General features: G+C 41.2%; 1 protein-coding gene across 1 annotated transcript in view; it reads right to left on the bottom strand.

The window, feature by feature from the left end:
* Nucleotides 1–260: 260 nt before the first annotated feature.
* UBAC2 (UBA domain containing 2) overlaps nt 261–17962 on the bottom strand; it is a 92053-nt gene continuing 74351 nt past the window's right edge. The window contains exons 7-9 of the mRNA XM_056861835.1: nt 16450–16695; nt 4271–4393; nt 261–411 (exon numbers count right to left, since the gene is read on the bottom strand). Of these exons, the coding sequence (XP_056717813.1) occupies nt 304–411; nt 4271–4393; nt 16450–16695 (477 nt within the window). The 3' untranslated portion in view covers nt 261–303. The remainder of the gene's footprint in view (nt 412–4270; nt 4394–16449; nt 16696–17962) is intronic.

Genomic DNA, 17962 nt, shown 5'->3' with positions numbered 1-17962 from the left:
TTCCTAGTTACTGGGAATGGTCATAGACTTCATGCTTTGAAAGAACACCCAATTTTCCAAAATAAATATTGAAGCTATAACATATTGATGGTACTTTCCCAGGGTGCCCTGCCAGTCAGTATCCCCATTTCAGGGGCGTGTATTTTCAGGGCCATCCATCATGGCTCTTCTGATACATCACACAGGACGAGAGCTTCTTCCTTGTTACTTAAACCTTCAGGAGTCTATCCATCAGGTAGCCGTGTCCTTCCTCTGGGCAGCGCATTTCAAGTATTGCTTAAAGTTTGTTGTCGCCGGCGCTCATCAATGCTGGAGTAGAAAGTTGGTAGCTACGTTAAGGTCATTGTTTGAAGCCCTCAAAGCTTCCAAAGCATCTAGCCGGGAAAATCCCATTTCCATGAGCCGTGCAACCTGTCCGACAAATAAGACCAAAAACAAACAAATAAATAAAAGTCTTCACATGGAATTCTTACAAGCAGCCAACATGAAGCTGCCTTATACTGAATCAGACCCTCGGTCCACCAAAGTCAGTACTGTCTACTCAGACTGGCTGCGGCTCTCCAGGGTTGCAGGCAGAGGTCTTTCACATCACCTCCTTGCCTAGTCCTTTTAACTGGAGATGCCGGGGATTGAACCTGGGACCTTCTGCATGCCAAGCAGATGCTCTGCCACTGAGCTACGGCTCCTCCCCAAAAACAGCAGCTTCCTGGCACCTTAAAGACTAATAACATTTATTCCAGAATGGGCTTTCATGAATCAGAGGTCACTTAGTTATGGAAGAGGATACCAGAGCTCTCTTGACTCCTCTCCTCCCCTTTCCATCTTACACATGAACACATGAAGCTGCCTTATACTGAATCAGACCCTTGGTCCATCAAAGTCAGTATTGTCTACTCTGTCCGGCAGCGGCTCTCCAGGGTCTCAGGCGGAAGTCTTTCACATCACCTCCTTGCTTAGTCCCTTTAACTGGAGATGCCGGGGACTGAACCTGGGACCTTCTGCATGCCAAGCACATGCTCCACCACTGAGCCACAGAACCTTGCCCTGAAACATGATGTATGTTTTAGAGCAGGAGTCCCCAACCTTTTCCAGCCTGCAGGCACCTTTGGAATTCTGACACAGGGTGTTGGACACACAGGGCCGGTGCTCCCATTAGGAGAACTAGGCAGTCGCCTAGGGCGCGGACCTCAGAGGGGCGCAGAACTGGCCTGAGGGGCACAGTTTTTAAACAAATTAGTTTCTTGAAAAAAATGCAACTGACAATTTATATATTTTTTTAATTTTAAGATAAGTACCTCAGTGCTATTGAACAGATTTAATTATAACATCTTATAAAACATTTTGTGCTTTTATTTTTTTCTACAAGACATCTGTTTTTTAAAATTGGTTAGCAATGGTGGGGGGGGGGGCACCAGTAGTTAGCCTTGCCTAGGGCGCAAAAATGACAGGCACTGTCCCTGTAGACACAACCACAAAATGGCTATCAGAGGAGGTGCGGCCAACCACAGAAGGACCACCACAGGAGGTGGAGCCATACACACACACACAGGAAGCCCAAATGCAGAGGCAAGAGGAGCGATTTTTTAAAAATTCCCCTAGGAAAGAGAGAATCAAATCAGCACTGTGGTGGCAGCTGCCACCAAAGCAACATTATTTTAATCTGCACTGCTAATCAGATTTCCAGTGGCCAATCAGAAGCCAGGAGCCCCATCTGGCCCTTACCTGCTTTTAGTAAAACACTTGGTGGGTGGCCATGGCACCCACAGGCACCAACGTTGGGGAACCCTGTTTTAGAGAGCTGTTCAAGAATAGCCACAAGATTGCAATCCCAGGTCCAATGCATGCATTTAAGTTAAAGTGAGAAACCATTCTATCACAGCTATAAGCAAGTTTGTTCATTTTATTTATAGAACGCCTTAAAAAAATACACCCAATATAGACTTAACATTTCCATAAGCACAAGGACTTCCTCCCATGGAGGGCTATTTTCCTGTCTCCCCCTCCTACGGCAGCCTGAAATGCCCTGTGAAATCCTGTTCTTAGTGGCATTTCTGGCTGCCACGGGGGAGGGGGGGACACAGGGTGGTAAATTTAGAAATCGTACTCTCGGGATGCAAGTCTTTGTGTCCTTAAAAATGTCTAGTCTGGATCCAAGCCATTATGTTTTACATACTTTCTCAAACACACTGTAATAACTATGTCAGAAACCATAGCACATTAATAAACTCCATGGTTTAATATATTCATTAGAACAAAACTCACCAGATTTTACCCATTCTAGCCAAATATGATCTTCCCTTAGAACCTTGGCTTACGCCATTCCTCTTCTCTGATCTCGATGCTGATACCGAGAAAATTTATCAGATTGCGAAATCAGATTCCTGCATTGTGCAGGGGGTTGGACTAGATGACCCTGGTGGTCCCTTCCAACTCTGTGATTCTATGAAATATCTAACCCATGCAATGGCTGTAAAATTGTCACGACAAAATGGTTCTATTCTGTGCGAAGCTTAAATGGGATCGGGCTGTTTTTTGTAAAACGGTTTCCCTTGTACAATGTAAATGTTTAAGAATCTGTCAATGAGCAACAAAGGTTGACGAGATTAGAACAAAATTATGAAGTCCTCTAGATGTGTGAATAACAATGGCTTATTCACAATATTTTTTTTCCTTTTTGGGATAATTTACGCAAGAATTACCCTGTTTTCACTTAGCTGAAAATGTGTTGTGGTAATGGTGCCAAGGTCTTGCAGGTCTGACCCTCAGTCTATGTCTTAGCTAGGCAGCTTGACAAAGGGCTTATCCATCCCCAAGTAGGATTAGTCATTGTACCTTCTGGGCTGAGTACTTGTTCCTTCGTTTATCTTGCAAGTCCTCTGCACATTTACTTGAAAGCAACTCTAGTCATTGTACCAATGTACTCCAAGATTCAAGATATACCACATGTAGTGGAATGACACTTCACACATAGTTATTCGTGTGTTAAAGTTACTGTTTTGCAAGTTATGTGACTGACTCTCTTTTGTAGATTATGAACCATGTAATGGGGGCCCCTTGAGATCATGGTGTCCTCTTTCCCTTTGGCGATCTGCCTCCCAAACCGGGATTTGAGATGGTCCAAAAGATGAATTGTTCCTCTTCACTGTGGTTATGCTACACCTGAGAGGTTGGGGAGGACGGGGGACCAAGCCAGTACAATAAGGACAAATTTGAGGTCTCCTTCTCAACAGGTATTTTTGTTTATGTATCCTACCATATATAATGGTAGCAGGTATGGACTTTAAAATCTTTTCAAAATTCTGTGGCGTACCTTTCATATTAGCAAAGCTGCTGGAGAATTTTAAGAATAGTACGTTATTCACACATCTTTTATGTATGGGATCGTTTGCTCTCCTTCGTTGTATCCTAATTTCAGCTGCACCACCTCAGCTGCAGTATCCTTGTCCCTTGTAGGCTGTAACGTGTGCATATATAGCCAGCCATCTGACCCCTATGACCCTGCTAAGTTTTAGTCGGCCAGCTTCTGGAAAGCTGACTCATCTACGTCTGGCAAAGTGGGAGAAGGCTGGAGAATGGGAAGTATGTTGGTCTCAAGTCTGATGTTAAAATGAAGTTCTGCAGTCAATCTATCCAGAGGGACCACAGTAAAATCACTACCAAATTACACAAGTAATATAGCTGGATTCCAGCACTCAATGTCACAATGGGGGGGGGGATTTCTACGTTCCTGGTTATGTACTGTTGAGCCAAGCAGGTAACATTAGAAGCTCTCATAATACTAGAACGTGGGGTCATCTGCTGAAGTTGGAGGGTGAGAGATTCAATACAGATAAAAGGAAGTATTTCTTCACAAAACGCATAGTTAAATTGTGGAACTCCCTGCCCCAGGATGTGGTGATGGCTGCCAGCTTGGAAGGCTTTAAGAGGGGAGTGGACATGTTCATGGAGGAGAGGGCTATTCATGGCTACTAGTAAAAAAGGATACTAGTCATGATGCATACCTATTCTCTCCAGGATCAGAGGAGCATGCCTATTATATTAGGTGCAGGATAATGCTGCTGCAGTCGTCTTGTTTGTGGGCTTCCTAGAGGCACCTGGTTGGCCACTGTGTGAACAGACTGCTGGACTTGATGGACCTTGGTCTGATCCAGCAGGGCCTTTCTTATGTTCCTATGTTCTTATGTGCTCTAAGGGAATCAGAATTGCATCACAAGCCACAAAATATTGGTTTTCTTTAGCCAAGACAGCTCCAGTATATGTAAATGTTCACCTGTTCTTCAGACACTTCAGCTGGAGGCAGCACCTCTTGTTCAGTCTGGCGATTATCCTGATAATTTGCATTACGTTGACGATGTAAAGGAGGAAAGAGACGGTTCCAGTTAATCATTCCACCCTGTTACAAAAAAATCACAAATGCAAATGACCATTATGACTGAAGATGAACTCAATCTCCACTATGCAAAAGCAAGTGTAAAAGACATACCCTAAAACTTGCAAAAGAATCATTTTTTAATAGCCCACTGAGCCCCGCGACACAGAGGGGTAAGCTGCAGCACTGCAGTCAAAGCTCTGCTCATGACCAGAGTTCGATCCCGACGGAAGTTGATTCAGGTAGACTCAGGGTTGACTCAAGATTGACTCAGCCTTCCATCCTTCCGAGGCTGGAAAAATGAGTACCCAGCTTACTGGGGGTAAAGGGTAGACGACTTGGGAAGGCAATGGCAAACCACTCTGTAAACATAGTCTGCCTAGTACATGTTGCGATGTGACATCACCCCATGGGCCAGTAATGACCCAGTGCTTGCACAGGACTACCTTTACCTTGGTGGAACTCCCTTCCTAGTAACAGAAGTTCCGCAGGGCCTGCAAGACGGAGTTATTCCACCGGGCCTATAATTGAGGGCAGCCACAGTTTGCCATCTATGCTGGCCTCTCTACCTATCCCTCTATTTCTTCTGTTTGTACTTTTAAAAAATTTAACGTAGATGTAATGTATTTATGGTTTTATTACATATACAAGCTGGAGCTTGAACACAACACACTACTACGCCCTATGCCCACTCACGCCCACACACTCCCCCTCTAGGGAATAGAAATGTTTTGAAATTATTTTTATTTGTTCCATTGCAGGTATTTTAGGTACTGATATTTTAAGTTCTGCTGATGTTTTTTAGTGGGGGGAGGACTTGCCCCCATCAGCACACTGGTGAAAAACTGAACAGAAAATGCCTTTTTCTTTGTTGAGGAACAATTGCTTCGCTGGAAATCAGAGAAAAGAATAAAAGGGAAGATGTTGTGGTGGAGAGGGGAGGTTTTTTTTAAGAGGGGGAAGATTGCCAGCATACTGGAAAGAAACAGAAAATAAATTTACCTTTCCAAATTGTCCAGGACATACTATGTGTGTGTAAAGCGCCATCAATGGCGGCTGACTTACGGCAACCCCAACACGGGGGGATTTTGAGAAGCTAAACAACAATTCTGTTGATGCCTTGGTAGGGGCCGAGAAATCTAGCTTCTTTGGAGAAAAAGTCAGGAGTGCTTGCCACTATCCCCTTCTGTCCTTGTGCAGGAATTTAGCTCCATGAATTACTATAGAATCAGGAGAACTTAACAGGACCATTGTTGAGGAAAAACATGACCAGAACACACTATAGAGAATGCTGGAAAACCTATGAGATAGTGGTGATATAAAAAAGACTCGATAGTTTTCTCCTACCATTGCATCAGCTGAGTTGTATACAGCTCAAGGGAATTATTTAAGGCTTTTTTCAGGTTTTTATTGAAAGATCTGTCTTATCTGTTCATGGCTCCAGACATGGATTTGCATCCACAGATTCGTCCATGTTGAGAACTAGATATATTTATAAGGCTAGCATTTCAGTGTTCATAGTTTAAACTTGTAGATTTATACTGCTATCCTGAGCAATGAAGTCAATGGACTTATAAAAGTGTACCTCTGAGCTCATTCCTGAGAGCTGAAGTGGCCGGGTGTGGCCATGGCGGCACCTCAACACCTCCAAAGAGGTTTGGCTGCTGCAGCAGGGGGAGAAAGGGGGTTAACAAAAAGAAAAATTAAAAAAGGGGGGGAAAGCCCCATTGAAAACAGCGATACTGCAACAAAAAGCTGGTGCAGCACCGCTATTGCTAAAGGGGGCGTTCCCGGGCTGAAAGGGGTTAGGAAGCTGCCTACAGCCAGCTCCCCCCTCCCCCAAATGCCACGGGAACACTTCCCAGGAGTCCAGCGCGAGGACTTGTGCCGGCAGGACGGCAGTGGGAGCCCGAGCCAGCATTCGAAGGCCGCTCTGCTGCGGCAGTCTAGGGTGGGCTGGCACAAGTGGCACTACACCGGCATTAGGGCTGCCAGGTCCCTTTTTACCATTGGCGGGAGGTTTTTGGGGCGGAGCCTGAGGAGGGTGGAGTTTGGGGAAGGGAAGAACTTCAATGCCATTGAAGCGTTAAGTTGCCGAAGCGGCCGTTTTTCTCCGGATGAACAGATCTCTATTGGCTGGAGATCATTTGTAATAGCAGGAAATCTCCAGCTAATACCTGGAGGTTGGCAACCCTAACCGGCATCCATGCCAGTTTGCATGGCGTTAAGTGGCACGGATGCCAGCGTAGGGGTCACGACGCCTCTTAAGCCCATTTGGCCCCCAAGCTCAGGAATGAGCTGTCTGGTTAGGATGCTACTATTAATTATATTAAAGATGTTTCTAGTTATCCTATGATGTACAGAAATTTCATTAACTTTACTTTGAAATTAAAAATACTGCTCTGCTTCAGTACTATTACCAGATAATAATAAGCATGAAGTAACCTTTGTCTAGTTGCTGCCCTATTTCTTTTAAGGAATTCTGATAGAGATGTTTGTTTCTGAAGGCAGAAAAAAAATTCTTTTTCTATTCTCTCAGATTCTGTGAGATGCTTCAGTTTCACTGGATTGATAATGTCAAGTAATTTGAGGCATACTTTACCATCTTCAAAACCCAACCCTTCCTGTTTTTTTAGCATCTGCATCATTGACCTGCCACCTGACATCCACAACCCACAAATTGTGGTTTACATTAATTGCAAGGCCCTTGAAAAATATTTGATTTCTTTTAAGAACTTGAGTTTTAATTATTCCCCGTGGTGTTTGTGTATGTCAGAAGCAGACCAGATTTTCCCCCTTGCTTCCTCTCAGTCATTTTTTGAAACGAATCCACTATTTCTATAGGCCTTTGGTTTCCTTCCTGTTGAGCCTATAAGTCCCGTTTCTCAGCAGAGTTTCCTTTTTAAAAAACACGTTCTATTTTTGTCTACTTGGATTGGATTCTTTCCCCCTCTGGGTGGTGATTTTTCTACCCTAGGCTACTTCCAAAGGTTTGCCCGTGTTATTTTGTTATTTGCTCTTGAGCTTTTTTTAAGCTGTGGCAAAAGCAGGTCCCAGACGTTTAAAAAGTCTATGGCTTCCTCCTAAAACCTACTTAGCATATGTAAGAGCTGAGAAATAAGGATTAGTACTCAAAATACTTATTTTGTGGTGACACGTTTGTTTAAGTACCTTCCCTTATTGCAATTCTGATATTTGCAGGTTATTTTTAAAATCTTGTTTGCCCCATTATTTAAATATTATCATATTAATATTGGTATTAACTAGCACAGGTATGTAATGTTATGTGTTGTAGCAACTGGTCCACCAAGCGATCAAGTACATATTGTACAGCAGTGTCATCCCATTTTTTATAGTCTTCCATGTAGTTTCCCATCCAATGTTGACAGGTATGTTTTCCAGACACTGCCAAAAAGAAGAAGAGTTGGTTTTTATATGCTGACTTTCTCTACCACTTAAGGGAGACTCAAACTGGTTTACAATCACCTTCCCCTTCCCCTCCCCACAACAGACACCCTGTGAGGTAGGTGGGGCTGAGAGAGTGTGACTAGCCCAAGGTCACCCAGCTGGCTTCATGTGGAGGAGTGGGGAAACCAACCCGGTTCACCAGATTAGCCTCCGCCGCTCATGTGGAGGAGTGGGGAATCAAACCCGGTTCTCCAGAGCAGAGTCCACTGCTCCTAACCACTATACCACACTCTCTCTCAATATGCAGGTCCTGTTTGCATTGTATGTGCAATACAAAAGCAAGTAAAAGGACCAAAGGAAAAGATATAAACACGTATTTGCAAGCAATTAATAGAAAAATACAAACATTTATCTGTGAATTTCATATACAGAAAGATATCAAAAAAGGGGGAAACTTCAGATCATATACTTGTTTCAAAACTGCCTAAGATTTATACGCAAAAAATACTTCCCAGAATGGTACCACTCCTCTCTGCACGACAAGTGCGAGAGGCAGCTGAGTTACAGTCCAAGTCCAAAATCTGAATTGTGTGGAAATCTCCTGTCAGGAGATTTACTTCATATTCTAATCTGTGGCAGCAAAGTTTACTTTTCATTTTATGCTTTATTACGGTCAAAGACCAGTGTAACAGTAATAACATCGCAGAAGCAAATATAATAAATAAAATCAAAATACAGTATATGAAATATAATTCAGTTACCTTAAAGTTAAATTAAATTATCATTTTAAAATCTTAAGATTTATCTAAAATCAGAATTAATATTCATCCTTTGTCTGATGCTTTCACCCTAGCACATCTTATCCTTGTTGCCACTAAACAGAATTTTACAGCAAGTTTGGTGACTTTTGGGTCTTCATCTGAGAGAAGATACTAGACCAGTGGTTCCCAACTTTTTTTTGGCAATGCTTCACCTAAGCATCTCTAAAATCCTGATGGCCCCGCCCCTTGACATATAATTCTTATTATTCAAAAAGTGAACTCCTATTCACTACACGTAATTGACATGGTAGTAGAAACAGTGAGACCAGAGTTCAAAAATACACAGTTAATAACTCATTCTCAAATTGCTCCCCTTAAAAATCAAATTGCCCCCTTGTGGGGCATGTGCCCCATGCAGTATAAGAGATTGTGACCAAGGGCGAAAACGCATGGTCGCTTTATCCTCCTTTAATCCTTGTTTTAGCCAGGATCGAACACACATTAGGCGAAACGCATGCGTTCGATCCTGGCTGAATCCTGGCTGAAACAGGGATTAAAGGAGGATAAAGCGACCATGCGTTTTCGCCCCAACTGTTTTGATCTCATCTGTACTACGTGGGCATATTCTCTGATCAACTGGTATCTCATGATATCTGCCATCTAATAAGGCTAAAGGGAGGGCATTAAAGCGGGCTTGACAGCAGGGTTTAATACAGTTGCAAGTTTGACGATCAAATTTATACCTTTGCAGACTTGATCCAGTTTTGATGACATTATTATTGAGGCTATTTCCCCCCCCCCCCAACTGCTTTACATCCAGCTCAGATCCCATGATGGGATATCACCTGGTCACTGTTCAAAACCACTCCCGCAGATGATTGAAATAAAAAAGGGGACAATCAAATTCATACTAGAGAACTGGTCAATATGACTCATACTAGAGAACTGGTCAATATGACTCACAACCAATTTTAACATGTAAACAGACAGCAGTTACTATGCAATCCATGATTAGCAAATGTGAGCACCAGGAACAAGTCCATTAAACATTGTACCTGCCACATCACAAAACATCATATTCTGCCAGCATCGTAGAGTTATTACACTGGTCATACATGCCGATATGACAAAATTGAAGTTTCAGCCCGTTCACCCTCTCTAAAATGGCAGTATTAATGTTATTACCCTCTCTAAAATGGCAGTATTAATGTTGTTATAGAGATTTGTGAGGGGAACCAGAGATAAATATGACTGAAACTGCACTGAAATAATTAGTAATGCTGATAATAACAGCGTGCCACATTAGCTTTAGGTTGCTGGACAAAGCTAGACCCTCAAGCATACATCTCAGCTCACTGGAAAAAAACACAGCTTGTCCCCATAATTAAGGAAGGTTGTTTGGACACTGTTTGGCTTTTTTTTTTAATTGATTGTAAAAAGTACGATCTTGACAAGAGATAAATGGATCACAGTATACATCCAGAAGTGGAGACTTGCCCTAAAGCAAGAGATGGTTGCAAAGCTATTGGCTGACTCTGATCTAAATGCAACCCTCACCGTGGCAAAATTTTTAGATTTTGTGTTTTTTATATTTCTATGTTTGGTTACTTCTGTGTTACTAAATTTATTGATTTGTTTTGCTCATGACCTGTTGGGACATATGGAGCAGAATAAAGGAATTAGGGAAGGCTATAGACTTATCAGTGCTTTCTCTCAGATGATAGGGACATACACAACTTGGAGTGAGCAGGATACAAATCTCAGTTCTTTTCAGTTCCATTAGTGTTCTTCTCTTTGTCCTCTTTTCTCCAACGATGCGGAACAGCCAAATTACTTAGAACTATACTTTCTTGCTTCATTTCAAAACTCTGGGTGGCTTCCAGGGATGAGTAAAATTACAACTCATTAGTAAAGATGTGCAAAATCACGGTTCTTATCACTGTCCGCAGCTGTGCATAATTACATTCAATATACTAATTCTATTTTTTACCTCTATCACCATTTCCTGTATAACTCTGGAGGGAATTTTGCATGTTTTTCACTCCTTTAATGCCAAAAAAAATTCAATGTGAAGAGACTGAATTTATTTCAGCTTTGTTTCAGATTTCTCCTTGATTTCAGATTTCTGCACTTCTAATACTATTGCACCTTGACCTGGATAGCCCCAGGCTAGCCTGCACTCGTCAGATCTCAGAAGCTAAGCAGGGTCAGCCCTTGTTAGTATTTGGATGGGCAACCTCCAAGGAACACCAGAGTTGTGATGCAGAGGCAGGCAATGGCAAACCACCTCCAAATGTCTCTTGCCTTGAAAACCCTATGGGGTTGCCATAAATCAGCGGTGACTTCATGGCACACCAGTTGATTATATTGATTTACACTGTGTAATCCTCCTTCAGTATTAGTGAGAAAGGTAGACCATACATAATGTAATAAATAAATAAAAATTAGCTATCAGTTTATATTATGTGCTTGGACCTCCATGTCAATTATACAACCAGGGAAATCAAATAACTAAGAGCAGAGCTGTTCTTTTTTATTTTTAAATATTTTTAATTAAAAATTTATAAAATAACATACAAAAAACCATACAACTTGCATTCATTCTCATACATCTAGTGTGGTCCATCTTCCAGGTGATTCAGTATTTTATTGCCTTTAGATTTGCCATATCTACTTTCTACCCTTGATATATCTATTTCTTTCTTCAATTCTTTCTACCTATCTTGATTATTCTGCTATACAATATTGAAATTTCCTGTTACCTCTGTCTATTACTTTATATTTTTAATTTAGCATATTCATAATATATTTCCCATTCTTTCTGAAATTCATCAGCAGAGCTGTTCTTGAATAGAAGGATTCAAGTATATTTATTCACCCCCCCACCCCAAATATTTAGATCAATAAAATCAATTGTTATAATACTGCTTCCACAAACATATTTTTAAAGATAACCCTTTTTAAGCAGTTGCAGAATATGGAAAGTCGGAGAACTTCCTACTGACTGACTCATCTACAATTGCTGTGGTTGTCTCACTTTTCTCTTAAATGTGCTCTTTTGGGTTTTGATTCCCAGAGGAAAGAATGTTGTTAAGATACAATGGTTTAAAGAAAAACAATGGGAAACAGTAAGAATGAAAGACTAGAAATGGGAAGCTTCATTTCACCGTCCTGAAAACAGCACAGCAAAGACCTCTGCCCTTACATTTCACACATACCTAGCTCTCCCGGAAGCACTGCTGAGGCAAACGTTGACTGGCCCTGTTTAGTGCGCACACTTCCCTGTCTGGTCAAGCCAAGAAGATGCGGTTTCTGCCCACGGATACTACCAACTTGTTTTTCCTCTACATAGTTACCCTTCTGTGTGTAAAAACATAGGAACATAAGAAAGGCCCTGCTGGATCAGACCAAGGTCCATCAAGTCCAGCAGTCTGTTCACACAGTGGCCAACCAGGTGCCTCTAGGAAGCCATAAACAAGACGACTGCAGCAGCAGCATCCTGCCTGTGTTCCACCGCACCCAAAATAATAGGCATGCTCCTCTGATACTAGAGAGAATAGGTATGCAGCATGACCAGTATCCATTCTAACTAACAGCCATGAATACCCCTCTCCTCCATGAATATGTCCACTCCCCTCTTAAAGCCTTCCAAGCTGGCAGCCATCACCACATCCTGGGGCAGGGAGTTCCACAATTTAACTATGCGTTGTGTGAAAAAATACTTCCTTTTATCTGTTTTGAATCTCTCACCCTCCAGCTGTAGCAGATGACCCGTGTTCTAGTATTATGAGAGAGGGAGAAAAACGTCTCCCTGTCCACTCTCTCCAAACCATGCATAATTTTATAGACCTCTATAATGTCTCCCCTCAGCCGCCTTCTTTCCAAGCTAAACAGCCCTAAGCGTCTTAACCGCTCCCCATAGGACAGTTGCTCTAGTCCCCTAATCATTTTGGTTGCTCTTTTCAAAGATGCAAAGGGATACAGTGGAAGTCTAGTATTTATTGTCGTTTTGGTACATATACAGATGAGCTGCCTTCTACTGAATCAGACCCTTAGTCTGTCAAAGTCAGTACTGTCTCCTCAGACTGGCAGCGGCTCTCCAGGGTCTTGAGCAGAGGTCTTTCACATCACCTACTCGCCTAGTCCCTTTAACTGGAGATGCCAGGGATTGAACCTGGGACCTTCTGCATGCCAAGCAGAGGCTCTACCACTGAGCCATGGCCCCTCCCCACATATACATCCACATTTTCTCAGTGAACAATATGAATGGTTATATTCTCTTCAATACCCACATAGCCACTTCAGGAGGCAAATAATGCCAGCCTTGCCCGCCGAGCCATATCATCTCCTGAAAATGGTGTTGCTGGAGGAGGCAGGAATCTCCCCTCTCCCCGCATCACAAGCCTCACACAAACTGGGCATCTGCTGCACTTTTACACTAGAGTTGCCCCTGGGGACTCACAGGGGCCACACAGCTGCCAGAACCCCCTGGCAGTTCATGTAAAGTATAATGTGTAGTTTGTCCCTCAGTAAAGGGAATTTATTACACATAAGCAGCAAGTGGTGAATGGACTTTCACAATGGGCTTATCACTAAAACCATGTATGTCAGTGTCTCACACTGTAATAACCTTTGTTTGGGGCTAAGTTTAAAAATAAGTTAAAACAATTGGGATATACTATAACAGCCCATTCCTGAGATTTGGGCTGAAAGTAAATAGGAGGCGGAGTGACCCCGCCGCCAGAGTACGTGCATGTAATCACGGATTTACACACACTTACGCTGGCGGCGAGGCCAGGGAAATAACCTTCAGTTTCCCGCAATATAATTTTCTTCCATTTTTAATTTCTTTAAAATTAAATAAATAATATTCTAATTGAATGAAAGGGATCATGTATCTCCATGGCATGATGCAGTTTTAATAAGTGCTACAACTGTCCTCCTTACAAACAAAAAGTTTAATCCCAAAGACTAACAGATTTCTGATAACAAAAATGCTGAATAAAGAATTTGCTGAATTATAATTTAACAAACAGTTTTAACTGTATTGACCAGACATTACATAAGATACTGTTACGGCTGCTGTGAATAGTCATTATGCTTATCTTGAAAGACTGGCATAGAAATATCATAAATGCTACCATATCTTTTGCATTTCATGGTGCTTCAATTCCATAACGTCCCCACTCTGTATCTATGTATAGATACATCTGCTGACTGAAAATTCAATGCATGCATCTGATGCTACAGCCATAAAGCTTATGCCACAATACATCAGTTAGTTTTTAAGGTGGCACCATATTCTGTTTTGGTTTTGCTACAACAAACAAGGCTACCTAGCTCTCTCAAATTTGCCTCTGGAATTTAATTGCTTAATCCGAGCCAAGACCTGACATAGGACTTAGCCTATGAGCTTGTTTTCCTTTCCTCAGCTGAGTGGTGGAAGAACCTCTGAGCATACGCAGAGTGCCCCCCCTCTTTAAACACCACAGAGATAAATGGATTACTCCCCTATTGACGAAAATCCCTGCCCCCATAATAAGAGACAAAATAGTCCCCTTTTTGCTGACGGATAGAGATCCAATCATAACATTGGCCGTGGCCAAATATCTCTCCATCATATTTTCCTCTACGAAATAACTGCTCAGGACCTATTGGTCATAGGAGCAAAGAAAGAAAGGAAAGGACTTCAGCCACTTGAATGGGAATTGCCCAGAGAGAACTCTTTGAGAATCTCAGAGGAAAATCCATTCTTTGGTGGACCTATGGTTATAGAAACAAGAAAATGGAGCTTTAAGAAAACCATTTTGAGCATGAGCCTGCAGGGAGTTTTTTTGTGTGTAGAGTGCCTTTCCCTCACCACTGAATAACTAAAGCCTCCTGTCTCACAAACATAAAATTTAAGCAGACTGCTTCTGGGCAAAGACTCAGTGGGATAAGGAGTGACTCAGTCCATAACCACCATCCTCAAAAAAAAAAAAAAACAACACTCTTTTCCCATCTACCACCTCTCCTTATCTGCAACTTCCAACCACTTAACAAATGAAGATGTGGTTAAAGAAAAAAATTCCCAGAACAGGGGATGGAGACAATTTCTTTTTTTTTCTTTTTTAAAGATATTTGTTTTCATGTTTATTAATACATTAAAAGGTGTTTGGAAAAGCCCTTCCCCAAACTTAACCAGAAGCTTCTTTTTCAATTTGAATGAGGTTGGCGTTTGAAACAGTCAAGAGTAAATGCATCTTATTTGTATTTACCCTTGAAACTTCTCGGAGGAAAACGTGGGGAGCACAGGGGGAATTTAGTGCATTTATTTTACGCCAACATCTTTCTCTGCCTGCCTCAGTAACTAACAAGTGGGGAATCAAAGAGGACTTGTGCCGGGGTGGGAGGGGGATCTCATTTCCCCACCTCCTCTCTCTCCTTTGCTTTTCCTCTTTGTTTTCCCCTGGCCATGCCTACAGCATCCCGCCTTTCCTTCTCTTCCACTTAATGTCTGCAGGGTGTACGGCTAGGGTTGCCAACCTCCAGGTACTAGAGGAACGAAATAGACAGCACTGTACAAGTATCAAAAGATTTGGAAATCAGTACAAGAGCGAAGACAATTTAAACAAAGTGCAAAATTCTTTGTAAGCTACTACATGAAGATAAAGACAACACAAGACAAAATGTACATCAAGGACCTACAAAAAGCCATATATTTTTTGATAGTAGTCCGTTTGATTCAATTGCCGCATAACTTCTTCTATATAATCTTTTTTATTTTGAAGCACAATTGCCCTGCCTTTATCCGCAGGCCGGATAATTAGCTCTGGATCGGATGCAAGTCCATTAAGGGCTTGTTTTTCATTTAGGGATAGATTGTAATATTTGGGGATCTTGTCGTTTTCTAATTTTTGAACATCCCTATTTACAGCTAACTGAAAAGCATTAATCGTGGGGTTAGTGCTATTTGGATTGAACTTAGATTTAGCAAGAAAAGGAGAGGCATGACTAGAATTGGATTTGAAATGCTCTTTAAGTTTAATGAGCCGGTATAATTTAAACAAATCAACACGGGTCTGAAATGAAGAATAAGCAGGTGTAGGGACAAATCCTAAGCCCTTATTAACACTTTCTCCTCCATTGGGTTCAGAGTTCTAGATGACATCTGATGTAACCTACACTTTGATAATGAAATATGTAGAAATATATGAAGGATATTGAATGTAAGTATTTTAAATATACTATTTATTTATTAAATTTTGTAAAGTTAAAGACTAGTATAGTATGACTGCAATTGCATATTTTGTATTATTTATAACATAGGAAGGACTGAAGAAGAACTGCTTAAAAGCTAAGAATTTGAAACGTCCGTATCCTCCATAAACTGTTGGCCTCTATCTTACTACATGATATCTACCTTCAATAAGAAGAATTCGTACTCTTTGAAACAACTTTGAAAAATATTCTTGTACATATGAACTTGTATGTATGGCTTTTTGTAGGTCCTTGATGTACATTTTGTCTTGTGTTGTCTTAATCTTCATGTAGTAGCATATAAAGAATTTTGCACTTTGTTTAAATTGTCTTCGCTCCTGTACTGATTTCCAAATCTCCAGGTAGTAGCTGGAGATCTCCTGCTATTACAACTGATCTCCAGCCAACAGAGATCAGTTCCCCTGGAGAAAATCGCCGCTTTGGCAATTAAATTCTGTGGCATTGAAGTCCCTCCCTCCCCAAACCTCACCCTCCTCAGGCTCCGCCCCAAAAACATCCCGCAGGTTGTGAAGACGGACCTGGCGACCCCACGTACGGCAGCAACATTCACCTGCAGCCAGACAAAATTATATTTTTATAACAGCTCAAGCTAAAACGTGACTAAAGAAGGAAAAAATTGTATCCCACTGAAAAAAAAAGTTTTGTTTTTACCTGCTGTTGTCTTTGTCTTCTTATCTGTGCAAACTGAGACATCAAGATTTGCCGATCAAGAAGCTCCATTCTCTGTTGCCTCTGAATGTCCACAGTCGCTCCCATTCCAACTCTGACTTCATTGGATGGCTCTGCCGATGAGAAAATTGGCTCAAGAGTCCAAGCAAATATTCTTGCCATGCCGCTGGGCACACAAAGTACACGGTACACTTTTAACACGTGGCTGCTGTAGCACATTCCGGAAATCTGAAAGCCAAAAATAATTGACAATGCTCAATATCAATCTATCTATCTATCTATCTATCTATCTATCTATCTATCTATCTATCTATCTATCTATCTATCTGCAATTGTATTTTTAAACAAAGAAAGAGGGAGAAATAGCTTTTGCTCCTTGCTGAAAACATTAATCAAACATTAAATGTTAAAAATGTTAAAAACATTAATAGAAATATTAATAGAAATGAGGGTACAAAGGATATATGGATACATGGACACATGGATACATGAAGCTGCCTAATACTGAATCAGACTGTTGGTCCATCAAAGTCAGAATTATCTATTCACATTGGCAGTGGCTCTCCAGGGTCTCCCCTTTAAACTGAAGCTGCCAGGTATTGAACCTGAGACCTTCTGCATTCCAAACAGATGCTCTATCCCCTGAGCCACAGCCCCTGCCTATATGATTATCAAACCCCCCTAAAACCACTATTTGGTTATTGCACTGCAATAAAAACAAAGCTTTTTTGATTTTGGGTCACTGACAAGGTTGCCAACAGTCCTGGGGGAAATTGGTCTGTCCCTTTAATGTGTGGAAATAGGCAGCTGAAGCTTTTCATGGCATGAACATCACATGGTACATAACACTCATTACACCTCTATTATAGGGACAGGGCATTTTTTCCTTCAGGCAGTTGGCATCTCTAGTCACCAAGATGAATACTTATTATTAAGAGTGATTCACAGTTTGGATCGCCTAAAACTCTCCAGGGTTTACTAAATTTGAGTTACTAATATTAAGAAAATACTATCACGCCTTTAAGACTAATTTTTTTTATGTACAGAGCATTAGGGTTCTTACAGAGCAAACATCAGAAGTTAGTTCCATGTTATTCAGTGGGGATCACTTCCAAGAACTTAGGCTATTATCTTTTTTATCAGATGTTAGCAGGACTGTCAGCTGCAAGAACTTAATATTTGTATATTAGCACCCTGCATGAAATTAGGTATACTGAAAATATCTCTCTTCTATTGTTCAATTGGTTAGACGAGTCAAATGCCTTAGTTTTTTTTCTTTAAAATCTATTTATCTATTTTTTCTTTAAAATCTATTTATCTCCCCATTCTAACATTAACCACATAGAAAAAGGAAGTGATTGTATTTTCACTTCAGATAAATCAAGCAGTCATTCTATGCTGACATGCTGCAGAACAGAGATGTCCATTTTGTTTTCATAACTGAAGTATTTACAAGACAGTAAGCATTAACCAAACTCAATTAGAAATGAAAAAG

Source organism: Euleptes europaea, chromosome 16 (genome assembly GCF_029931775.1).
Source record: "Euleptes europaea isolate rEulEur1 chromosome 16, rEulEur1.hap1, whole genome shotgun sequence".
Lineage (NCBI taxonomy): Eukaryota > Metazoa > Chordata > Lepidosauria > Squamata > Sphaerodactylidae > Euleptes > Euleptes europaea.
Note: the sequence above shows the minus strand (reverse complement) of the source record. Positions and strands in the feature narration are given on the sequence as shown.